Genomic DNA, 27,121 nt, shown 5'->3' with positions numbered 1-27,121 from the left:
GGGTTCCCTTCGCTGTATTAAAGGTCTGCGATCGCTCTGCGGGCCGGCGGTACTTTTTTCTAGATCCTGAATAATGAAATATTGCATACGGTCGGGGTGCGGGAAAATCAGAACAGAGAAACAAGGTAAGCATGATAAAGAATAAAGGGAGAAGGGATGCGGGGGGTAGAGTAGAGGCGGAAAATACGTGGAACAAAAGAATCCATCCGTACATATTTCGTTCATATCTTACCACAGTCGGAAAAGCGGAAAAAATGCGGTGCATTCGTAACGGACGAACGCGATACGTTCTACCAGAGATAGAATCGGATAGCGCGAGATGGGCATTCCTTACCCCTCGGCTGCCGGTCCTACGCCGCATCCCCTTTCTCGAATATAAATTACGCAATTTGTATAAAGAGTCGCGGCAGTCCGTTCTAAGCGCGGGTATCGGATGATACGTGTAGCAATATTTGCCGGGCGTACGAATCCCATCGTAGACACGCTGTACGGTCGGAAGAGTTGGCTTTCCGTCCATCTAGAAAATCGCTTTGTTTATCTAGTTCAATTTACGTCCGGACCGAGAGTTACGCGTCGTGCAATTATTTCGACTTTAGTTCAAGTCGGCACTGCATCAGATCTACGATTATTTTCACGGCGCGGCGAAGGGTTTTCTGCGTGTTACTTGACGGTTAATAATTATAAAGGTGACTCAGAACTCCGGGCTAATAGTTTGACGACGTATACATGTACCTAGTAGCTGCTTAAACTTTGAGTGAATTTTCTACAACTGTTAATTCACTTTCGCGACCTGAATCGTCGAAATTACTAAGTGTTTCGCCAAATTGACTGCCGCATTTTCAGTGATAAGATCGCGGCTGATTCGGGTTAAATGGCGTATCCTCGAGGAAACGAGTAAAGAGTTGGATAGCATAATTGATCCGAGCTAGTCGGACTCGGACAATACAAACTCTTTCTAGGAGCATGATGCCAATATGCGAAGATCTCCGTTTCACTGCGTTGGAAAAAAAACGACTCCGTCGTAAGTCGAGCCAACTATTTACGCGTCTTTCGAAGATTGTGTAAACCTGCATACTGCAGCCGATAGCGAATTCGTGAAGTTATTTCTGGAGGAGTTTCTCGTAAAACGGGGCTGACGATATTTATACCTGATATTCTGACTTTCACGATCGCTGTGCAGCGGTAGAGCGTACTGCAGTTGAGGCCCCCGATTTTACGCAGCTACAGCTTTAGTGTCCCCTGTGTATGTTACTTCCAGGATGATCGCATCGCGGAGAAGAAAGAAGAAACCAGAAACAACGTTCCAAACATTTTCCTGCATCTCGTCTGAAGTTCGTTGGGAATATCATGAGAGTGGGAGAGAAGAATCGGAGCGATCGGGATACTAGCTTAGACTTTTGTTCAAGTGCTTCGCCCCCCGCCGAACGCGCTTTTATGGTTTTTAGTCCAGTCGTAAAGTTGATTCTTGATATCGGATAGCTGAAACCGTTTCGCGGTCGCTCGACGACATTGTTTAACAGTAGGCATCGGCGCACGCTAGTTGGGAATCTCTCCTCGTTCTCGGACGCCGCAAGCTTCGAATCTGCCCGATGCAGTTTACGATCTCTACTTGCGATATCATCTCGATCGATCGGTCAAGATAGCGAAACTACCTCCATAAAGAGAGAAAAAATAAATAAATGAATAAAATAAATCCAATTTGCGATAATCGTTGGGGTCGAGAGTGGAGAATTGTCTTTGGTACGAGGTTTTCGAATATTTGCCAACGACAAAAACTTCTTCCTTCCAATTATCCAGTAGATTGCTTCGGGATTGGTGTATTAGACTGCGGACTGCCCGATTGTATTCAATCGAGTATATGTAAGCCAATCCTGATCGGTAAAATGAACGAAAGGGTCAGGGGGAAGGAAGTCAAACGGCAGATTGTTATCGCGATTCTACGCCCGTGAAACTCGCGCTGAAATCTTGGAAAACATCCAGGCGCGATACTTACACTGCGCCACCGGAAACACCGTGCAATAATCATTTTTTTATGGGCATGAATTGCCGCAAACTGCACGGGGTTTATACGATCGTACGCCCGTAAAAAATTCCACACTCCGGTTCGGTCGGGGAGGAGCTTTTGACGAGGGATCTTTCCGCGCCTCGCGAGCCGTGTGGCTGGTATCCTTCGAATTTCATGCCAATAAACTCCGCCAATGAGAAGTTATTGTTCACACGGACCAAAGAGTTTCATTGCCAAGTTATCCGCTGCGCGGGTATGCGCAAAAAAGCTCCGGCATAACGAGCGGGCGAAACACGCACGTCTCTCTCTCGTCTTGTTCTTATTATACGAATTACTTAGAAAAAAGAGAAACCCGACTCCCGCTTTGTAAATAGGCTATTAGAATCTGCTGCCTAACTTGGAATTAAGTAATCACTGTTTGCATATTAATTGTTCATTACGAGCTCGCTCCGCTTGCTGTATAACCAGCCTCTAGGCGGTGCCGCGGTGCCGAGCCTACGAACTCCTAGGGCGACGATGAGAGATAGAGAGAGTGAGTGAGAGAGAGAGAGAGAGAGAGAGAGAGAGAGAGAGAGAGAGAGCACGAAGACGACTGTTTTCTCCCGCGTCCTCTGCCCATAATCTTGGAATCTCCTCTACGTTCGGGGAGCGATGTATGCAGATTTTATTAATCATTCTTTCTTATAATTTCAGATCCTTCGAGGAGATCTGCTAAGATGGAACGTCTTCCGCGTTACTGTAATATGGAATATTCGTTCACTATCCGCTGGGAGCGCTTCCACCGCGAAACACCCTCGTCGTAATTTGTCACGTTGAAGAATTTACGGACGAATATGTTCTGCTCATCCTTAGAACGTCGATCTCACCGTAAAAAAATACCGGATCGGTAAGTACGCACTGATCCACGGTTTCATTTGATATTTTCAAATTTCGTTTTGAAGGATAATCTTGTGCGAAGGAAAACCGCGCAAAACGCTTCTCTTGATTCAGCTTATACTTGTATAATAGGCTTACTTTCCCTTTCAATTGCAACGTGTGCCTTTCGGTAATATACATATATAATAAACTCGGTTATACCACCGCGATAGGGTTGCCAGTCTATAATTTCGTTCAGACTCGGTGCACGAGGAATAAAATGAAAACAACTGTTTTTCCCGAATAATACGCTCGATTACTGCCACCTGGCCTGATGGTAGTTTTGCGAGTTAAAAGCCACGGGGTGGAGGGCTGGAAGACGGGAGGCCCGAGTCGATTGATCTTGACAAGAAGAAGGGGTGAAACTCTAATGACACTTCGTATTTGACTGCTTTTTTTCTTCAAAGGTTTTGGTCGAAGTTACCGCAGTTCACGTTCTTATTCTACCATTTATTCATAACGTTCCTGCTCTATCAATGCGTCCGAAAAGTCTTTGAGACGACGTTGAGATCCAATGATTTAATCGGAACTTCGAATTGCGGTTATTATCAATACTTATGAGTTAAAACTGAGGCATGAATCCCTGGTTAATAACATAGAAACAGCTTATCGTTAATTCTACGTGAGATGACTTTTTTCGCGGGGTGAATTTTCCGCACAGCATGCGCTTGACGCCTGCGCACTGAGTCAGCTTGTAGGCTCAAGTATTTTTCCTACAGCAGCTGCGGCTGGTGCCAATTTTAACGACGTTGTCTATATGCAAGTGGATGATAACGAGTTTTAAAAGCTACTCCGCGGACTTGTCGAAACAATTGGCCAATTTCACGGCTGATTCGCCTCCGCACTTATTGCATATTTAATCAGTGCTATTCTTATTAAATAACTAATTACAGTATTGTTTAACTCGCGGGGGTGCCGGGATCCCGGGATGATATCAGGGCAGTTTTAACACGGGCCGGTAGGGGACGACAACGGGAGTGGAAAATCTCATGAATACACTAATAGGATGCGCTTCTATCCCTCTCTTCCGTCGTCTCTATCCTCCGCATAATATATACAAGCCCAGAGTTATTTAATCAGGAGTATCGATAAGCTATGGATAAAACCTCAAAGATCCCGAGTCGCCGTTCGTTATTTAACGTTATTTTCATACCCGACTTGTACGGTCTCTCTGCAATTATGCGTATGAATATTAATAAGTATCGCTGCGTTCCCCTACTTTGAAAATATTCAAGTATAATAATGATAAACAGGGAGAATCTTTCTCGAGACAAAGCAAAGACGTATTCCTAGGTTACTCTTTTTCACTCTTACTCAAATCCTCGTACTAAAACGGTGAAAATTATTATACAGTCTGAAGAGAACACCGTTAACTTTGTTTTTATAATCAGGGAACGGTGGACTCAGTCGCGTTCTTTGCTTTTCATATTTCTGCGCGCTCGACTCTTTATACCGAATTAAATAAACGTACGCACCGGACGGCTGGACATACCTACGTATCAGTCGTGCGCAATCTGGTGAAATTGAAAACAACCCTTGCTTGGAAAAATACCGCGTGAGTTGGGGTCGTCGGAGGGTCCGGTATTATCCTCGAGCGGTGGGGGACTTTTGGATGTCCGTTTTATGTGAAATGGTAGAAAGCAAAGATTACTCCATTCAGCAGGTTTTAATGGGCAATCTAGATGCTCCAACGATATACTTGGCATTGTACAAACACCCCTTCCGAGTGAACTCGGACTCTCTGATATGTAACAGGGAGAAATATATCTATACATACGTATACGGTACGCTCTACGTACTGTAGCTTTCACCCTCGGGAACGACACGGCGGTGCAGTAATTAAAATAATCCCGTACACTGATACTACCCTTGCATCATTCGCACACAACGATTCTACCCTCGGAATCTGGAATATCTTCGACTGGCGGGTATCAACTTGGGTAAAAAAAAAAAAAAAATGGCCACAATAATCTATCGGATTCAATCTCAGTCAATTGTAGAATCAAATCGCAGAATTCAAGTATGTTATAGATCGTGAAGAAACTGTTCCCATCGAAAACGGTTTTCAGGATCTGTGAATAACAGGTTTTGTAAATACGGTTGTTGCATTTTTTTTTTTTTTGTTTAGTACAACGGCAAGTCAACGATTTTGAAACTTGAGTAAAATGAAACAGGCTTCACTTCTGACATCATGTTTGCTCAACTACTTCAAAGCAAATAATTTCTCGCCATACGTATGAATTTTTCTTCTACTGAAGAATCTAGGCAGAAATTACATGTTCTCTACAAATGAATAACCAGCACCAACAGCGTGTTCACAATTACACGACGAGAACATTTATACGAACCCCTGGGGGAAACACGTACACTTATCAATTCTGAATTCAAGTCAAATACCAGGAATTATTGTCCCGCCTTTGATGTAGGGGGAGGACGGTGACGACGACGATGAGAATAGATGCGGAACCACAGGAGAAGTGGAAGGGGAGGGGGAGACAATCGACAACTGAGTCAGCGAGGCGTGAAATTGGGGGTGGCTGTGAGGGTTGCTGGATTATTCCCGGGACAAACGGCGGGGAGAGAGGAGAGTAGCGAGGAAAGACGGGATTTCTGCAAAGGGTAATTATTAACCGTACAAAATCCGTCCGTGATTTCAACCTATCGGTGGAGTCGAGAGTTGGAAAAGGCAAATATGAAAAGTCCTAACCCGAGATCTCGAGGAGCTATGACGAGAAAAAAACTTATTGGAGAAAATTCCGATCCTTGAATCTATGAGAAGACAAGAAATGCTCGTACCGTCAAGACGCCGAGACAAAGACTCGTCCAGGCTTGACGAATTCCGAAAGCCGTGCAGACTGACCCGTGTCTAGATCACACGGCCGCAATACTCATCTAATCTTACCGCCTTAACCAGTCGACTCAAACGCTCCTCTCGGCCAGAAGAGGATGAGGATAAGGAGGAGAAGCGGGAGGAGGAGGAATTCTAGGATGAGATTATTAAGTGACGGGTCGAAGGGCCTTTGAGAGGTGGCTTGAGAGGATGCAGGGAAACAGAAGGCGTTTGTACTCCTCCACCCTCCCCCACCCCCGACCACCCCTTTCGAGCTCCTCGTTCCGTCACCCATTTTCACTCGGAGACAGTGCGACTGACGTCTTACTAATCTGGATTCACTCCTACCGTTCGGATTCTCGCCTTACCACGCTTTCCATTTGCCCAGGATATCGAAGGATGGCTGGGCTCGAATTTTCGCAGCTAGGTCAGGATCGCGTGCTTTAGCCGGGGAAAAACTTTTATCGCCATGACGCGCGTTGTCGCGGTAAATGCGTCGTACATCCGGTACATTCGATAACGACGAGGGAATACGGTAAAAATATATTCCCGGTTGTCTTTATCACTCGAAACACACTCGCTCTTCTCTCCGATGGTATGTATAACATAATATCTACGCATTTAACGTTACTGCAACTCGTTCCGTCATTCTGGTACAACGGTTATCTTCCTGAAAGATATAAAGACAGAGAGAGAGAGAGAGAGAGAGAGAGAGAGTAAGTACGAAGAAGGGAAAAAATGAGAAAAAAAAACAACTTCAGCTTTCACACTTTCTGTCCCCCTTCCGTTATTATTAAGAGTTACGCGATGCAAAGGGTTGCTTTTCCACGCATTAAAGAAAAAGCTTTTCTCTGTTGGAAAAAGAAAACAAAAAAAATAAAGAAGAGCTACACAAGGGAGGGAACACAAGCTGCTATATGCTATATGCAGCGGTACGAAAAGAAACACCGGTGATTATGCGGAGGCTCCTAGAAGCCCGATGAGTAAGGTATACTTTATACACAATCTTTTAATCAGCCAGTTAAACGGCTTGAAGTAAACTGTAAGTGTGGAGGGGGTTGATTGTTTAATTACTGCGAACAATAAAGTATATATACATACAAACTCTACAGACTCGACGTTATACAGCAAAGTTCGCTGAGAATTACCCAAGATTTAACTACGCGTAGTACCTACGTATAATGGAAACTTGTAAGATGCAGCCAAGTTTCTGTAATGGAACCTAGAGTGAATGATGAAAATAACAAACGAAGAAAAAACAAAAGAAAGAAATTATCAACCGAAAGACGAATAACAGCAGTGAACCTTGGAGTTTATTCTCTATATCGAGAAGGAGGGCCTAAGCCGGAAGGTTAAGAGTATATTTTTCACTCGCGGACAACTCCGAGCTTAATCAGAGGTCGGGGATGGTCTTCCTCGGCATTTTCAGGAGTGGGTGTAATAATGTAGACATGATTTTTCCTAATCTACAGTCTCCATTCGTCACGCCCCGAGCCGAGGAAATTCCATTCAGAGTCAATGAGCCGGCGAAAAGGCACAAGTGAAAAATCCATATCGGTAATAACGGTGGGGGCATTTCGATTCGTGCTCGCGCTGCGCAGCCGGCAGCCGACAGCCTCCGCTAAACCCGTCGCCTAGACCCATCTTGAACCCTCCTGGACCCTCTTTAGCGCCCCGAAGTAGCTGGGCTTCGTTCAGCCGCGCTAATTCAATAATATCGCTGAATCTATTAAGCGGATAGTATAGGATCAGGGGACTCTAATATCATCTCGTAATGCTTCTCAGCCAACCCAACCCAACCCAACCTCAACCAACTTTCGAGACATCCGACTAGCTAGCGAAGGCTACAGCGGTGCGTAATAGGTTTTCCCTGCCCCGAAAATTTTCCCATATCTAGGAAGTCTTCGACCCCTTCAGATCCCGGCTCACTCGAGGCTCGAGCAAACCTTACCGCCGAACAACGACTCGTTACATTTGATTGCGCCCTCTCAGGGTCAGTTAATTAAACAATTAGCGAAGTGATTGCGAGGTGAAGTGTCGGACGCGAAGTCGTTAGGGCGTAATTCGACCGGCTTTCCTTTTTCACCTTGTATTGGGATAACGAAATTTCTGTTTAACCTCTGCGGTTGGGATGCTTTTTTCCTTCTTCTTTCTTCATCGAATTCGCGGAATTCTCGAGGCGCTTTATCAGTGTAGGAATAAGAACATAATAAAAGAAAACAATTTATTTCTGCTGAGAAAGGGAGAGAGAGAAATTTTTCCGATATGAGATTCCTGAAGCAGTCAAAGTTCTCCACGATGAGCAGTGATTCGGAACCTCCTCGCTTACGGAGTTATTATACCACGTGACTTACAACGTACCGATCCTCCTGAATCGAGAAGGCGTCTCTTTCTTTCTTACTTATCTTTCTACGAACTCTTCGATACGTGGATATTCTCGAACGAAACCGACGTGTTCCTGGACACGTGACATGTTGCAAAAGTCCTGATCAAGAATGAGAAATTCGTGCTCTGCAATTGCGGGGAGGCGGTAGAAAAGCTTCAAGGTTTAGAAATAATGCAGGAAGAAACTGTCAAACGACAGGTGCAATTTCTTGCATCGCACCGAGAAACGTTAACCCGAGTGAATCCGGCCCCGGGTTGTTACAAGATAACTCGCGAAAGTTAAGAATAGGCGGGACCCGGGATCCGCTGCAGCTGGAGAGGAGAAACGAGATCTGACAAGTCGGAAAAAGAAGATATAGGTGAACGCCCTAGCTGCAACCGGCGCGGTTCCTCGCCGGTTGATTCCGAGGGAAAGCTTTCACAGTAGTATTGAGGCACTTTGAATTCCTGAAGGAGGGCTTCGCGATGCGGAAGGATGCTGCAGCGCGTCTTTTGACGGTTGAGTAAAATGTCAAGCGGAACCTTATCCGCCTCGCATACCTGACCCACACCACGTGCGCCTTGCCTTGTTCAGCCCCGCGTCGTCTTTCAAAAATTGCGCCTCGCCCACGCGGTGAAACCGCACCAAAGCTCAAGTATCACTCCTTTCCCCCCGAATTCGCGGTGAACTCTTTGGCAAGAATTTCTCATTCGCGAACGTCGCGTGTTCAGAGAAGAAGGAAGGAGGAAGAAAAAAAAAAAAATGAAAAATCGCGAATCCGTCATGGTTGCGAAATCCGAAAGGTGAGTAAAAATTTTAGGCCCACGTCGCGGAGCTTTGAGACGGATAAGAAAAGCGGGAGACGTTCGAAACCGGAAAGGGACTCCGGTTACTCACATCCGTCTTCCCGACGACGTCGTCGGCATTCAGCCGTGAGAGCATTGCGGCAAACCCTTGACTTGACGCAGTATCAAAAGGTTCACGCTGACGGGTGACCAGGAGTGATCTGTCAACTTGCAACGCGGAGTTTCGTTCGAACTTTAGGCTAATTGATCATCGAAATGACACGATGTTGACCATCGATTTCAGTGGTCATCCGACGATGCTTCCGATACTTTCGTTTCTTGCGGGGAAATGAAAATCTCGAAATAAATAAATACCGAGATTCACGTGGCTCGTGAATTCAACTTCATTATGATCCTCTGTAGTGGAAATATCCACGGTATCAAAGCCACGTACCATGCTCACCCAGATAACTCGGGTGACAGGATCGCGCGAGGAATAAACTCGGCGTACCCGAAAGCCTGGCTTTGAAGACGGTGCTAAACGAACCTTAAAGAACCTTCGAGAGGTCCAGGATACCGAGGATTCCTCGAGCAAAGAATTTCCGCTAGCGGTGATTACGCATTTGCTTCTTCCTTCTTTCCTTCTTCGTTTGAAAACCTGTTATATATACTCCCCGTCGATCGGGATTATCACTCGTTCGGAATTCACCCCCGCCCCCCCCCCCCCCCCCCTCCCCACGTTATTTCCGTAAAGGTTACACCGCGAGCATTGTAAATTTCACTCGCCCCGCAAGCCCGCATCGAGATCTACGATAGAGGGTGACATCGAACTCCGTGTTTTCTTTCTAACGTCTCGTCAAGGTGAAACTGGATACCTGCGACGCGTTCCGTATCACCGAGACTAATATGAGCTGGGCTTCTTTTTTCGCCAAGTATTTTCGCACACTGCCTATCGTTGTATGTCTACGTATCTTCACCCGCATCGTTCTATATGCCACCCGCAGAACAGGTTAACTTTGTTCCTGCATCCAATTGTCTCCCCTCATTGCTGTCTTATAGATTCCCGACTGTATCCCGTGTCGAATGAGAATTGGGGAGCATTCAACGCGCTTCTCCCGAGTGTGAACAATCGATTCCTCACTACCAGGGTTCAATATCCGACTCTGTCGTCGGTAATTTCCATTATTTTCCGTAACACAATGGGAAAACGGTTATCCAGCAGGGTGAAATTATAAAATTTTATTGAACTGCCACAGCTCCGGAATCCCGTCGTATCACCGCCCCGTTCATAAATGAAATATCCGCAGTTCAACTTTTCGAAAATGTCTGTGCTAACGAAACTAATGTAGGTTGACACGTGTGGGCGGCAGAAGGAAGCCATTTTCAGCACCGTGGGGATGAATACATATAATATTTTTGCCTGAGGAGTTGGAAAGGTCCCGTAGGATGTTTTAGGTTCAACACGTGTTCGTATGTGTTTCAACTGCTTGTGTGGTCCTCCATAGTCATCATATACATAAATACATTATTTTTATTATTTATTACAGTTGGAAACTGTAGGAAAAGCGGTCAAGATTTTTACGTAGTGTGGCTGCGTTTTTTCCATTGTGTAAAATTTTCTTTCGACACATCTCAAAGTAACGATGCAATACATTCGTTCGATGAAAATGATCTGCAAATTGACCCGTTTTAATAATAATGCGGTTACGCTAAATACATATACATATACGTTGTATTTGCACCCTCGATTCGTGGTTAGTTATTTACGCGTATGGGATATCCCACAGTTAATTGATCCCCAGATTTTGGACGGTGAGCTTGCGCGACTCTATTTTCTGGATGAAAATTAGGTCAGAGGATGCTATAATATCGCAAAGGGATCATCAGTCGCCGATATTCCGCATCTCACTGATCCGAATTTCACACGGATCATTCCTAATTATGCTCTATGTATAAGCTGTAAATTCCGTGCGGAAATTAAAGGCGGGTGTAAAATAATTTCGTTATAGTATAAATGGTTATTTGACTTCCCCGAATATATTCGATCGATTATTTAAAACGGCTGACGCTATGAATATTCAATCTTGTGTATACACGCTTCGCCTTAATCATTGCCAGTGGCGTTTGTTACCAAAATTTTGTTTGGAAGATTGAATTTGAGCCGGTATTTTTTCCTGTAAAAAGCAATATGAAGGTATCGAATTTAAGTGAATCAAATGAGATTGAAAATTCCGTAAGGTTGTTCCGATATTTAGTATGCGGTACGCACATATATCGAGTCGAAATTTTATTCACGGTAAAAATTCGGGTAACAGTCCCAATTTTACGTTGAAAAAATTGCCGCTACTACTTCGATACAAGCTGATCGCGGATTTGAAGGGATCCGAGTGTGTGAAATATTTAAACCACGAAATTGAATTAACATGGGATACCGGTTGTGGATTATTAATGCGGATTCGCCACAGTTCTCTCTTATTTATTTTGCGGTACGAAACTAGAGATTTTTTTTGTGAACTCTACGTGACTTGTTTTTCATTTAACAATATCGGCTCCTCGTGCAGCTGTTTAAAGATTAAACCTGAAACGTTCTTGTCTTTTTCTCCTTTGGCGTGATAAAAATCAGGAAAAACAACTGGCATAATTTTCATCCGTGACAGGAATATGAACGAGTGCGCAATAAAGAAAGCTGTTATCTGTGTAGCTGCGAAACAAGATTCGCGAAAAGCTCGCTCTAAAAATAGCCGCACGTAGAGTGCTAATTAAAAATCACGTGCCAATTTATTTCCACCTTGGATATAATCTCCGCGCTAGTCGAGGAGGGGGGCGGAAGCTCGTGTAAATAATGGTCAAGTGGCGAGGAAGGTCGGGCAAGATTCCACCCTGGAGGCCTTTGCACACCGTGAGACGAGGGGCGGGCTAGTTTATGATAGTGGAAATAACAGTGGCATTAAAATACCGCCGGCCATAAAGCATAGGTAAAAAGGAGGAAACGAAGGTGGGGGGCAGCGACGCACCAATTAGAAGATCAAAAGTGGTAAGGCGTCTCTCCGATTCCGGAAACACCTTTACATTCGGAGCAAAAAACTAAGGGCACATCTAACGATGAACGGAGAAGCGTGATTCGGTTCGAAATCCGGTTCTAAATTTTTCAGGGATCACCGGGCAGTGCTTGGGGCAAATTAGGGGACGAGCCGGTTTGCAGAGACAGAGTTCCGAATGGTCTCGATGCGGGGGACATAACAGTAACTTCTCGTCAGGGTGGCAAGGGGTTGTTCGAGATGGCAAAGGTAGGTACTTTCGCATCGGCGTGCGCTGCCTGTGCGTAGTCCGTAATGAACACCGAGGAAGAGTAACGATTCCGACCCCGGCGAAAGCCGGGGGAACAGCTACGTTTTTGTAACCGGGAATTCGGACCCACGAAAAGTGAGAAAATGAACTCGGTTACTTACTAGACGCCAACGGAGAGGAGGAGTCCCGAGTTTACAGGAACCAGGCCGGGCAACTTGGCGAAGTACGAACGTTGTTGGCAAACCTGCAGTAGCTAGTGAGCTGCGGTCCGCTCTCGAAGGCGCGTTCAACTTTGAAATTTGCATAAGCTAACCGTACATTTGTACCGCAAACACTCTCCGCACCAACTTCCGAGGACAATGAGAACTTCGAAAACAAACAGTGCGCATTCTATTCGGCAAAGAATCCTGTCGGGATGTCGCCAAAGTTGTCACCGAACGGCACGACAAGACTGTAGCCAGATCGTGATCCGGCATAACGCACGAACAATTTTGCGGACGGAGTTGATTTCGTCGAGACACTCGAACACGCCTAGCTAGACATCTTCTCGACTCCGCATCTGGATGCTGCGGGGCATCGGGGATGCGCACCCGGTTTAGTTCATAAGGGATGCTGGCCAGGGTGGGCAACATCTGGCTGAAAGAAAGGACTCTTCCGGGTATTCGGTAAGGGTCGCATATCCTCGCGAGACTCTTTCCACGCAACATCGACGTTATCGTTTCCAGTACTGCCTCCAAGTTAAACCACTCCAATCGAGTATATAGATAATTTTTTAGCAGGGGGATTCGGAGGCCTCTTCAGTCGAGGGGGCTGAAACCGGGAAGCCGATACTCGAGTCTCGAAGACAAACTGCGCTTACTCCTGGAGCTAATTTAATTACCTCTTCCGTCCTCGTCTCTTCCGTTGCAGCTTCCCGTTGATCACCGTTCCCTCCGAAGAAGAAAAGTTGCAAAGTTGCGGGAGGGAAGAAGGGCGAGACCTATCGGGAGGCGGCACCACTTCCTCCGTTATCTCTCCGAACAGACAATAAGCCCTGCTCGGCCCTCACCGTTCCGATACAACCGTGGCAAATAAAACAATGCGCGAGACCGTCGACGCGACGTAGTGCACAATGCAACTCGTTACCGTTGCGCGTGCCTCGTTGCAGCTTGCGCGCGACGCCATTTTAACTGGTAATTGCGCATTGTCCCGCTAATCGAATACAATTCACCCTCCTCCACTTCTCACCCCCTCATTTGCCCGCGTAGACACAGTCACTGTCTTTCACTCTTTGCCTCCCTGGCGCCTCGGTCTTATTCCCGACTCGCGATGATTATCGCGCTGCGTCATTATACTCGAAAATTCATGGGCTTTTTAGTCCCAGCCCGGTGCAGCTTTCCGGAATAACAATTCAACTCCGCTGCGCGTAACCGTCCAATTATTTCCGATATACCTGCCTATCCGCGTCCGCGATCTCGTCGCCGCGTCGCGTCCGATGTTTCTCGTTAAACCGGCCGGTTGGTACATCGTTTTCCATTGACGGACGGAGGCGCATTTCTTTGTTTGGAGCCGTGCCGTAGGAAGGATAAGGGGACCAGAGGTGTGGTCGGTATATCCTGCAGCGTACGCCGTGTCCTTCGCTCCTTCCGGCCACTCTCCATCGAATCAAACTAACGGGCATTGTTAACTCGGAAGCCCCGGGCGGAGACATTCCGTTGAAAGGGATTGTTGTTCGCGTGATATTCGTTGTTCGTCCCGGCCCGCCCGCATCTTCCTTCAGCCTGCACTTTTTCCCGCGAGCTTTCTCGCACGCGTATTATGTTCAGGATTTTATTCCGCCGCTCGTACGCTAGCTTTTCACTGAATTCGGCTCGATCGCAGCTTTTCTGTAACCGACTCCCATCGGCTTTCTAATTCTAACCAGTTAGGTGCAGCGTGTGATTGATCCAAAGGGTGATCGCGTAACGTAGGCAACGAATTTCCTCCCTCTCCATACCGCCACGGTGCACTGCAGTCCGTTGCCTTTGATGACGGCAGACTTTTGACGTCTATTACGGCGTGCAGTTGCAGGTCTGCAGGGATGAAAAGCGGCTGAGCTTTGGCGAGAGAAGGGTGGCTGCCTGCCGATGCATCGGTCTAACGGAGTCGAGCTTTACGTGGACAATCGATGTTTCCATCAGTTGCAGTTCGCGACAAACGTTTATGCGCCCAGTGCTGCAATTGTTATTGACAAATCGCAATGCCTCGGTAATCAGTCAGGGCTCGTGGGTCACGGGGCAGCCAGCCAATTCGAGTCTATAAGGGTAGGTACGTGCAGTCAGTCGCTTTTCGGTTACAACTCGACGTCCGAGTCCTGTTTGACTGTTTGCTCCAGGGCGCGCACTTGACTCAAGGATTAAACGCAAGTGATTCGGCACCGCGGTTAATCGATCGGCCGCATCGAGCTGCCCCACGCAATTAGCAGAATTCTGCCGCATGAAACCGCAGGCGGAAACTAGAATCCTCGCACGTCTTTCACCCGAAACGACGTCTCCGGATAATTCACGTTAGCCCTTTCAGCATATAACGGGGAATATTTCATCCATCGGAAACGCTCCGCGATTGATCGATCGCCTTCGCAGTTCTGCGCGAAAACGCAGATCGTCATCTACGACGTGTCGAAGTGTTGCGCGGTTATCTTTGATGCACACGATCCACGCGACTTCGATCACCCGCTAACGTCACTGGCCGCGTGTCCGTCACGTGCGTAACTTCAACCCCTTGCGGGCAACGCGTGCGGGCCGTTCTGGAAAACATCGATGCGCACCCCTGCAGCCGCGGAATAATGAATTTCAAGTGAAGAGCTGGGCTGCATGCTGCCGAGGGTATAATTAACGCGAGAATCGCGCGATGCAGATGCGACGCATCTCTCTGCTCCGCATCTCGCACACGCGACACACGTACAACCTTCTTCTCATCCCGATTCAAGGGCTTCCCAGATATTCTCACCGTCTCTGCAACAGCTCAAACTGTGCGTTTACGACGCTTTTACGACTCGCCGCCGCGGCGCAGCGACACACGCTTGCGGCTACTTTGCATTTATCCCTGGACGATATATACTCGTGGAGAATATCCGACTCTTGAACACACGCCAATTACATCGCTTCGTGAAAGTGTTTTCCGCAGCCGGAGAGGAAAGGACTAAAATTGGTCCGATCTTTCGAAGCAATGGAGAAGAAATGTCCGGTGCTTGAGTTTTAGCGGTTCGCAGGCCGCAGCAGTCCGAGTCGTTACGATCCCTCATGCGAGTGTAAGAAAGGTGAGTTTTTCAAACGGACAAATTTATTCATATCCTGGTAATCCTGACCTCCGGTTACCATTTACCGGATCGGGGCGAGTGGGGCGGGTAGACCGTAAGGAGACTCGCTCAAACTCACCGTGCGAATTGCCCGGAGCGGGAAGTAATGGGTTCGGGTGACTACAACGCTAAACACTTAATTGAACCCAAATCTCTGGGCGCGTTAGGAGACGTCCCGAACCCGGAGGGGCTTCCCGGGTTCCTGGAGAAGGTTCTGCAGGCCCTTCGAAGGAAATGTTGCGCCCTGCTGGCATTGAACTCGTGACGTCGCCGATGACCTCGGCAAAGTGGGGTCGGCTGCACAAGATATCGCATTATTCACCCTGAATAGGGTAAATCAGAGCCCAGGTACTACCCTGGGAGGCTCGCTTCGCCTTGCCTCGCGCTCACAGGAGCCGTTCCGTCGGGCCCCGGCTCTCTTGGGAATTCAATTATACCCAAGGAACAATGGCTTCGTACAGCGTCGGTGACAGCCTTGGTTGAAACGTTCCGGTGCCCAGGGGTCATCGGATTACGCCTAATATTTACACGAATTCTCGAGTCGTATAAACGTCAAGCTAATCAGTGCGGAATCCTCAAATCTCGGTCGTTCACTGACTTTTTATGATCGATAATTTCCGTGTATTATCCTTTGAGGAAGTCTAAATAATCAAACCCAGTGTTTTCAAAGCTCTGTGACGGTAATTACTATGGGTCTGAAATAATGTGAACTTTTTTTTCTCTCTGTGCCCGCATTTTTTGAGACCCGGGAATTTGAAGCGATGGAAGAAGTGCCCAGTATGTATCAAAATTGTTCGACGAATCGTTAAATTGAAAGTTGTCCGTCACGGTTGATTAGAGTAATTCAAATTAGGGGGTCAGAGAAGAGAGAGAGAAAGAGAAAGCTCAGAGAGACGGGGGGATGATGGAAGATTATGATACCGGGTGTCCACTCGTCATTTATCCCACGAGCTTTTCATCGCGCATGGTACGCCGTCGATAATCTCCTTTTTTTCCCTCCTCTTTCTACCTTTCCTTTTTTTCCTGATTGAAACGGATGAACTTGATTATTCGCTTTTATTTGATGTCAGCGTGCTGCAGCAGCAGCGGCAACGGCAGCGGCAGTGTAGCACCCGTTTGAGTAGATTTTCATTCCGTCAAAGGAATTCCCGGTGACAAAGGGGCTGCGATAACGAACCTTTGTCCGGTACTGACCTATAATAACTCGTAATTTCCCGCATTCGTCATGATATTTTTACAGGGCTTAACGGGGGGCGGTTGAAAAAATGAAAAAGGGAGAGAAAAAAATCAATGCGGTATTCAAGGCATATACGCGCACCTTGAATCATTGCTCGTTGTACAACCCGGTGAAGAACCGTCATCCATTCCGTTACATCGACTTCTCAACCATAACACGTTACTAAGCCGGATACATATTCTGTTGCCTAATGACTCCGGCTATTACAGAATTACCATTTCAATGCTCTGCACTACTGCAGTTGCTTGCTTGCTTGCTTGCCTGCGTTCACGAATCGCAAATGAACCGCGCGCGCGATTCTTGAACGATGCGACTAGAACTCTGCTCAAGTACATATATTATACACCCTCGTGGATGGCTTGCACAGCACGGATATGTCTTGCGGGTGCTGAAACAGAGGTGTACGTGTATGCGAATAGAATAATTATTATCTGCAGAACTGCACCCGCGTTCGATTACTTTACGTGTCACAATCTCCGCGCGCACTCGTTGTTCATAACATTCACTTACGGTTACGTTGAACAGACACGTGTAGCGTGTAAAGGATAAAGGAGAACAACATATAAGGCTATTAAATTGTCCAACGTCCTGCAATGGTGGGATTGGGTATTATATAATCGCAGGTATTCAGTCGTGGCAAGTTGAACGCATGACGTCATGCTACTGACTGGATGGGAATTGTTGTGTAATACCCGAGCATTTGGGGTCATTTAGCGAATGTGCAGGACGGTGGGTAATAATTTCCCCAAACGACACTCCAAATTACTGGAATTAATCCGAAAGTATATTAGGCAGGTACTGCCCGGAAATACGTGTTCATTCGCTTCGTTCTGCTGCAGGGGTGAAAAACCCCTCCCACTTCGTGACGCCCTGCAACCCCCATTCTTCTATGCTAGGTGGCAAAGTAAGAATAAAAGTAATTAATAAGCATAGAAAAAAATGCACATGAAATTCGTTGAAAACGAATCGAATTTTTAATGCATCGAATTAATTTCAAACACTCTGATCATCCACCGGTTTGTCGGGTTCATATTTTTTGACCTGATTCAATATTCCGTCACCGCGTAGCTGCAGCGTATCACGCTTTCGTAATCACACGTATAATGAGTTTGATTAAATTTGGGTGAAAATGTTTACTAACAAGCCGATGAAAAAAAGTTTTGAATTGAAAAAATTAACAGGATATAGAATTCGGTGGTACATTTTTCGTACACGGAGATGAAAAGAGCCGAGCATTGTGAAGTTACGGAGATCAATGCCGTTCGACAATCGACGTTTCAGTACTCTTTCAACTGTCGCGATCAGTTTGCGACAGTGTGTAAAACTCGCAAACTACCGACGACCAGTTATCTCACATCGTCGTGACGATGAAACATCAGCTGTGACCAACGGACGAGGAAAATACTACCCCGTTAAAAGTTGTCAACATTCAATTCGCCCCAACGTCGCGTTGAGATTGAATTACCATGATCCCTCCCCCTTCCGCAGGATGAAAAAATAAAATGAGCAAATAAATAAATAAAAAGTGACATAAAATTCAACGGTTCTATTTTCTGCGCTTATAATAATTGCGACTTTAGAACGCGTTCGGTTCTGTAATATCTGAAGTGGGAACCGCAACGTCGAAGTTGAAATGTAATCAAGGATTTTTACGGTAAACTAGCAAATGATGAAAGTTACACGAGACGACCGCGATCTCGCAAGCTGGGCGGTATAACCTATACATACAGTTTGCTCTTTAATTTGAGTTGCCGACGTTCCATTGTTTTCTTCGCTAATGAATTTCCTCCCTTAAGATCCAGCGCGATTCCCAAGTGAGAGTCGGGGGGATCAGGGATCGTTGGGAACGGTAGCGATAGTGATTTCCGGTTCCTCCCCGCGGCTCATTGTCAGCTTGACTGAAAGTTCACTTTTGCAAAGTTTCAGTCCGCTCACGTACACGGCTTGTCTAACTTGTCCAATAGTTTCGGCAGGGATTGGATATGGGTATTCGATTCGTCCCAACGATTTCTATAGCTATTTCTGGTCCGCTGAACGGCAGTCCGCGTTCTGATACTCTCAAATCCCCGAGGGCGGATACCATTTGATTATAAGTATGTATATCGCACAGCGTTAATTACCTTGCGTGTAGTTCATTTCCTCCGATCATGTACCTCGGGCTTAACTCCTGCTCGGAGTCGCGGGATAGCGGGAATATGTCACCTGAAACAAAATAACCACGTTTCATTATCAACCCGAAAAGAAGAAAAAAGATACTACAAGGACTATTAGGGGCAGCGATATCGAGGCGGATTGAAATTATCGAGGCCGGGTGCAGAATGCGGAACGAAGTATACGTTGGGTCGTTTTTGAACGGCGTGTAAATTAGTTCTACAAACTATTCGGAAGCCGCATTAACGTCGCTCGTATATAGCTCATCTCGACGTAACCCTCGTAACGCATTTCGAGCAGCGATGAAACCGGCGTCCCGACGCCGCGACGCCGCGACGCGACGCGTTCTAGGAACCGAACAGCTGCTTCTTAATGACGATTGGAATGTCGTCTAATTAAACCAAAATATTGATTTTGGCTGGGCCGCGTCGATACCGCCTCTCCACATGCTCCCCGCAATTCCATTTCATTCCATTCCATCCGCATTCGACTCGTGCTCGACTAACACGCCGATTTCGCCTCGATCCTTCCCTCCTCTCTCTCTCTCTCTCTCGGTGGTAATTTCTGACGTTCATTCCTCGCGATTTCTCCACCGAATGTCGTCGTCTCGACGCGCCAACGCCTCAACCCCCACGTAATATACGAGCAGAACTTATTGGCCAACTAAGCCAATACCGCAAACGGCTTGTCCATCTGGCGTGCTAATTAGCAACAACCCATAGACCAGCGCGCCGAGCTTCTAATAACACTGCGCGTAACAAGGCTAACTATAATCGCAAGCCCAGCTGTACCCTCCCGACATTGTCCAATTCCTCGCCATCCCGCACCAATCGACCGCTAAATCACTCCATATAATTGCGGTACTACAACTAATTAGGAATGCTCCGCTTCAGGTCTTCCCGTGAGTTTAAATACCATCGAAAATTAGCGATGATATGAGAGCGAAAGTTGTCAAGGGGAAAATTTGCGAACGGTTCTGCTCACGATGGTCGGAAATATGTGAGAACGACTGCGGCAGGCGGTGGCTTGGAAGTGTATAACAAACTCTGAGAGGTCGATTGTGCGGAGGGAAAAGGAAACTGCCGATAGGGTGAGGAAAATAATCGGATGAGGTGGACCGAGAGCCGGATGCTGAAGGACGAGGGGGACAAAAAAGAGGGCGCAAGAAGGGAGGAAAGACACTCACGGACATAATTTGATACGCTTAAGATAAATTGATACAGATAGATTATGAACGACATATATACAATCTATGTGTCGCGGTCTATTGTCGTCTTTGCGTCTCTATACGTATACTTATTCATATATGCGTCCAATGGTGGGTGGAATATTTGGAAATAACGACCACGTATGTAATTACAGTGTTTCGAGATCAGGGATGATACACAATCGGTGCGTAGTGGTGAAATGTAATTTTTCTGGCTGAAATATTTTTTTTTTCGTCATTCGAGTGAGCTTGAATTGATCCAAAAGCAAACAATGTCAGTGTGCTTAAATGTGTTCGTCCTGAGCCATCTAGCTGGTTTCAGGAATTAATATCACACCTTGGGTAATCGATATACGTATACGTCTAGAGCGGTGAACTATAAATTGCAGATGAGGTGTTAAATGAGCCATGTTAAGACGATGCTTGAGGGTGCAGGGTAAGATGAGGTGAAGAAGAAGCGGGAGGGCAAGCTACTTTGGCGGCTCGCACGCACGCGAGACCGGAACGGTAAGTCGGGAGAGAGAAAGAGGGAAAAGAGCAGAGATGAGAGAGGAGAGAGAGAGAGGAGCGTGGGCCACTTGAAGCGGGCAACGTATGAGGCTGCCACGGCTGGCGTACATAGGGAGATATCGATCGTCCACTGAGAACTTAACGGCGTTCCAATATTAAAGCTCATATCAGAATATAGACGAGCTTCTTAGTCGCGATGCAGAATCACGATCGATACTATCCGGTCGGTGGAACAAATCGGAACTAATTTGACACTCGGAAGTTAATAACAGCTCGGAAAATTGCGATTATAGGCATGTATGAGAACTCTGAAAAGTAATTATTCATGAAATCCTAATGAGAGCTTGCGGATAAATGCTGCACTTGCGTTGCATCGTTTGGGAACAATGCGTTTTGTTGGTCAAGCACAGAGTCGGTAATTTTGATCGACGACCAATTAAAATCTTCACGGTATTTAAACTCGGTGTTTCATAACTGTTTTGGACATGATTCATATTGAATTCGAATGGAGCTCGTCTGCTGGATTACGAAATCGATGTAAAAACGGTAAGAAAACTTATCGACGTATGAAAAAAACGTCGCAAAAAATTTTTCAAAGCATCGACAATTCTCGTTCCAATCTTCTCGTAAATTATTATTCACATTTAGTTTCAGGCGCCGGTGTTGTTCTTACCCCGCGATTCGACTTTGCCATGCATGACTCATGCGGTTTATGCAAAATTTGAGAAAAAGGGAAGGGAACAAAATACCGTGTGATTAAATTAGCTAGCGAACCGCGGTACGCGCTTGACGTCACGATTTCCAAGCATGAGGGTGGTCAATTAAAGCGATTCGAGTCTGCGGGCTCATATTATTATTTCATATACCTCTGTATAATAACTGTTTTCATCGATTAGAATCGCGTCTGTACGCCTTACATTATTAAATGAAAATCATTTTACTTATTGATTTCTGCCTTCTCTTTCGCTTATCGATGACTCGAGCCACTTCGCCATCGGGCTGCGAAACGGCAGACGGAATAATATTCGCCGGATCACAGTTAGGCATTGTAGGTATGACGCGCGACGTCGTCAATTTATTCACCCAGGTTTGAGGAAATGATTTAGGCTCGCCTCAAATACTATTTTATCTCGTCCTATTAGGATCCGAGGGACGGGGAACGCCTGATTAAGAATGCACCCTCCGTTCAGGCGACGGCCGAATCGAGCCTCCGGTTGGTGACATTAATAGCGGACCTCAGACGCGATACCCTGCAAGCTCCTGGGGCTTATATTTCATTCATCCTCCTTCGCGATACTCGGTTTGGTTTCTATATTAAATCTTGATGTACGAGGTTTGACGTCGTCCGAAGCCAACGGCGGCGTCTCAACAACCCTTCGCGGAGCCGTGTCTCCATAAAACGTCCGTCACCGAACCGGAAGAGTGCGCCGTAAAGGAAAAAAATGCTCGTCTTCATAGCCGTGAGGGATTCGTCCAAAGCCCGTAACCACAATCCAACGTGAGGAAGAAATTACTGCGTCGATTTGGCGAAAATTGTGGTGGTGATTATTTTACCGGTAACCTACCGTGTATACAGCTTAAATACGCTTTTATAGAAGAGAAATTTTTTCGTATATGTCTGAAGCGAATATGCGCTCTTGGCAATTTTCGTTGCTTAAATCGCGGCCCACTCGGCTCGAGGAAAGAGAGCGTGGAAGTGGCAGGCGTTAACGGGAATACTAATCCAAGATCACAATTTACAGGTTCTTTGTTTCGCAGCTTTATAAATCTAAGGTAATAGCCTCGAACTCGCACCTGCAGCTCCGAGCTTCGAGCCAACAAACGATTGCCTTTAACCCCCCCCCATTTCTCCCTTGGTTTCTCACCGCTCACGCATACTAAATAGTGTTTTAAAATATAAATTTAATCCCCACGCTTTTCCACGAGGCGTTCGATCGCCTCGTGTACCTTGTTTTTCAAGATTTAAAAATTTCCTTTCTTTTTCCTGAGACACAATTCGGCAAAATCACCGAATCTAATATGAGACAGTGAAATATCTCGATTCCGAACTGCAGGGATCGTCAGGTTTCTCCTTGGAGAAATTACATTAAGCCCGAATTATTCGCCGGGATATTAGAATTGATGGTGTACGGATAACGGGCAAAGTCAGATTTCGCTGTCGGATGAATGACGAATTCCACTTAGGCCTTTTCTCTTACTCGTGCAGTAACTCCGCGCGATCTCTCTGTATATTTGCATTTATCTCAGTGCTACCGGCGGAGGGAATCCGGTTGAATAATTAGCCCCCAGGCGACTAGGAACCCTCGCGGTCCGACCCGGGAATAAAATTTGGACGTAAAACGTCGGAAGGTTCGCTTGCAAATAAGCTCGCTCGCTCGAAATCTACGAGCATTGCGACGTTATCTCACGAGGTACGCGCGGTATCTTTCTCCAGACATTTTTCCGATCGCCCGTTTCAATGCCGGGCTCGATTATATTCGTTTTATCAGTTTCATGCTCGCGTGCGGAAAAATTGTCGAGTTGTCGGGACGCTTAGCACGACGGTCACGGCCGAGGTAAAACCGGAAACGGAGAAGAAAGGGTTTTAGGATTGAATTCTATCTAGGTGAGCTTTTTTCAATCAACGTTATCGCGCACTTGGCAGCCAAGCTTCGCGACGGACCGTATAAAGCACGCGAGGCTACTACCGCGTTTTAAGAAGCAGGAGTAAGGGTGATATCCAGGGCGAAAGTTCGGGCTTCTTGCAGCCCACTGGAGACGCCGAAGACGTCGCGTAGTCCGGGCACGTCGTCGATGAATGGTCTGACGAGACTCTCCGAGACTTTGCGAGACAATCGCTTGGGAAATCTGAGGTCCGCCACCCTCGGCCCTCACCCCTCACCCATCACCCCTCTCCACCCATCCGTTCGGTTTTAACCATAGTAACTTTCCCCACGCGCCCCCTTTTTTCTGGCATTCGTCAGATCCACCAATGGCACTAAATCACGCACCTCGATCCCTGATTAAATTTTCGATCGGCAGGAATCAGAAACTAATCGAAAATCCCTCGATGCACAATTCTCGGTGCTTCTCAATTCCGGTCTGAAATATTGGCCACTCTGTCGTGTATCAGGCGCAGCTTGATCGATTCCTGCAAGTTTTTTTTACATATTTTGAAAAATCTATCAACGAGAAGGTTCGTCCCTGTAGCCAGTTCCTACTAATCAGTTTCAATCCACTGAGCGCCGGTACTTCTGCAGTTACTTCAACTATAAACCGTCTCATTCGGTTTTAGGACCGAGTTCTTACTCCTATTTCCAGCCGGCACGGATCCCTTTTCTTTTCACGATCGAGGATCCCATCCTAAGTCTGAGTGCGACTTCTACTCGAGGCATTCCTCTTTGCGGAATTATTGTAGGCAGGGTAACATATACCCTGCAGGTACGCTCGAGCGTTCGTTGTCCCGATGCGCGAAGAGCGAGGCACCGTGCAGGGTGCTCGTAGCATCACGAGAGGCTCCTCGAGGAGATGCACTTTACAATTTCCATGCGTTAGCTTAGCGTCCGCCGGCCTCTCCCTCCTTATTTTCTTCGGAAGACTCAGTCAAGCAGGACGGTAAAACTATTCGCGGATTTCCATTGAAGCGCATTTCTCGGTACGTCGGGACGGAGGAATAAAGTCTCCGGTACTCGAGTAACACGGATAACAGGCTTACGCGTACCTAATAACATCTCAAACCTAAGTGCAACAACCTTCGGCAAAAATTTAATATAACTTAACTCGGCGGGTTGCGAGTGTGTCGTTTTGATAAATTTTAGGAAATAAGACCGAGGCTGGAAGAACGATGGAAGTGCAGGATGAAAACCTGACGATAAATACGACAGTCAACCTGGTGAGAAAGGGGGCAGTTTTCTCACATGGGAAACGCAGCCAGGCTCTTTATCGCCGTTTCATTCTTCTAGGAGAAAGAACACTAGCCTCTTCTCGGTTCCTCGCATCTTTGTCTTTCTTTCATCAAGCGATGTGGGTACCCATGTACCTGTCCCACCATCTTAGCTGCAGCAGCAGGCACGCTATCTCGTCAATTGGTGCACAACGCCGCGTCTTTACGAGTTTGTCAAGTTTAACACCAATGTCCCACACGTGCCCAGCTTGCGAATTCACCTTTTATCGTCTTCCACCTTCTCTCATCTGCCGTTGCTGTATTTATTTTCGCAGCTTACCGGGCGAGAGCGGAAATGAACGACCTGCAGGGATTAGAGTTGCCGTTTAAAAAAATTGGAACGTTTCATTAGCCCAACCATGCCTTCGTCAACTTTGGGGCAAATCGTCCCCGGTCATTCCAGTTCGACCTGGTTTGAGGAAGACGAGACAGACCACGGGGGTCAGGGTTTCCCTCCCTCAAGGTCTCGTGTTTCCTCTGCGGTCCTCCCTCTCTTCCCGTCGCGTATGAAAACCGCTCTCTTCGGTGCTCCGGTTTGTATCGATGAAGACGCCGGCAGTCTCTCGGCCCGACGGTCTTTTGACCCCGTCTCAGGTCAGCCGGCCCCCGGCGAGCTCGGGTGTCTTTTACGAGGTCGGTAAATTTCCAGATCCGAGGTAAGATAGCCAGCCCGAAGGCCACGGCGTTAATTAACCCCTCAAAAACCCAAGCGCCCTAATTCTTCCTTCCCGGATAAAGTGAGATAAAAGATTTCAAAGCGTCAAACCTCCTCGACGACGACCACCGTGCGTGTCTCTTTGATCAGCCGCGAATTGTTATATACCAACCGTCGAACTTTGTCGCTTGAGCTTTGTCCATCGTGGGATGAAGCGGTAAAGGGAAGCGCCTCCACAGATCTGATTCTCTCATCTTGGATTGTAAAACTTACTCTTGTGAAAGAAGAAAAATAAAGCGAAGAGCAAAGGGGGGGGGGGGGGGGGAGGGGGGAATAGACAATCTGGGAATGCCGCTTTACATGAGCGCACGGCGATGGTGTCACTGTCATCAACACCCACGCCTCGATCTTGTCGACACGTATGGTGACTTTGGTGAGAAATTTGGTGATGTCCACATTACCGGTCCCGCAACGGCGTCTTCTAATCTTGAAAAGCGAGTTTTAACGTCGCCGATCAGGTTTTCCTTGATAACTAAATGTCAGCGGAGTCCGTTACACGATTAAGAGAATTGAAGATGCATACGGAATAACAAGTAGGAAGTTATCTTCGTTCGGGTAGCATATTTATAAGAATACAGAAGTAAGAAAGACCATTAGTCGGAAATTTTGTTAACTCATATTCCCATCTCCTATAAGAGTTGTTTATTATTCTGTTTTTGAACGAGCCTCTTCGGTTTTACGAAACATATCTCGTACCTCCGTTCCTCGGCATGTCTTAAAATTTGCCCCCAGTTCGGGGTCAAAAATTAACCATTCCACGCCCCTTCGCAGCCGATTGTGTTAGAAGCATGGAATTGATACGTTGCTTTCGGGGTCGAAGAAATGGGACGGAAGGGGAAGAGGCGGAGACGGAGTGGGCGTGTGGGAATAAATCTCTCCGAAGACGTTTATCAATTTCTTCTCAACGACTGGAAAAGGGCAGAGCGAGAGGTCAGCCCGGCATATCCGTCAATCGGGGTCAAGAGGCGATGGTATATCGTCTAGAGAACAAAAACGGAGCCAGCTTTATCGCAGCTTTTCAACTACACGCGTCGCCTGAATCTCTTGCGATTCAAACTTGTCGCGGAGACGTAGCGGCAATCTCATCATCGTCCACCGTTAATTCCGTCAACGCGGTGAAACGTTCGAGCTAAGAAAAATAAGGCGAAATCAATTTCGTTCTTGGAAACGTTCCTTCGGGAACCTCTACGCCTTCCTTCGCTTCTGCACGCGTAATACGAGCCAGCCGAGAGACGGTGAACGTACGGTATCTCCGATTACGAGACAACTCTCACGCGGTCGAGTCTCCGTACCTGTAGGAGACGCGTGCAGGTTGGACCGCCGATGAAGCAAACGGTAGACAACGTAACACTACCCTCTTGCTGACGAAGGATATACATGCACACATTCTCGATAGGAACTTGACGCGTGCACGCCGGTAGCCGATTACCCGTTGTAAATATGCGCCCGCGTTACACATCGTCAAACAAGCTTCTGGTACCTGGAACCCTGGAACACCGTTTTATGAACTCCTCAGGTGTGCACCGGTTTATATCCAGTTCGGTAGAACGAAGTATTTTATCGCTAGGTTACATTTCTGCTGGTCGTAAAACTTTGGAATGATCTTTTGAACAGGCCATTTGTGTATAATTTGTACCATACTAGTAGAGAGCCTTCAGTTTCCTCGTTATATCGAACACCAAAACCAATGACAGGATGAATGAGTATCACTTTGATTATTTCGTGTATTCACGACGATTGTTTGATTGCTAATCGTAAGTTTTCCCTGGTCTCAAATTTTTTTTTTCTATTAAACGACAGCTTGTTCCAAAATTTCAAGTCAATAGGATAATGTTCAGTAAATCTTATCCTTACGTGATTCCGTATTATACAAGT

The 27,121-nt window shown here is 46.7% G+C and overlaps 1 protein-coding gene across 8 annotated transcripts in view; it reads right to left on the bottom strand.

The window, feature by feature from the left end:
* Window positions 1-27,121, bottom strand: part of Ten-m (teneurin transmembrane protein Ten-m) — a 341,617-nt gene that overhangs the window by 206,593 nt on the left and 107,903 nt on the right. For all 8 annotated transcript variants that reach the window (XM_069136871.1, XM_046630559.2, XM_046630564.2 and 5 more), the window contains one exon: window positions 18,862-18,943. In XM_069136871.1, the coding sequence (XP_068992972.1) occupies window positions 18,862-18,877 (16 nt within the window). In that variant the 5' untranslated portion in view covers window positions 18,878-18,943. The remainder of the gene's footprint in view (window positions 1-18,861; window positions 18,944-27,121) is intronic.

This window comes from Neodiprion pinetum, chromosome 6 (assembly GCF_021155775.2).
Source record: "Neodiprion pinetum isolate iyNeoPine1 chromosome 6, iyNeoPine1.2, whole genome shotgun sequence".
Classification (NCBI taxonomy): Eukaryota; Metazoa; Arthropoda; class Insecta; order Hymenoptera; family Diprionidae; genus Neodiprion; species Neodiprion pinetum.
This window is presented reverse-complemented; position numbering and strand designations above follow the sequence as displayed.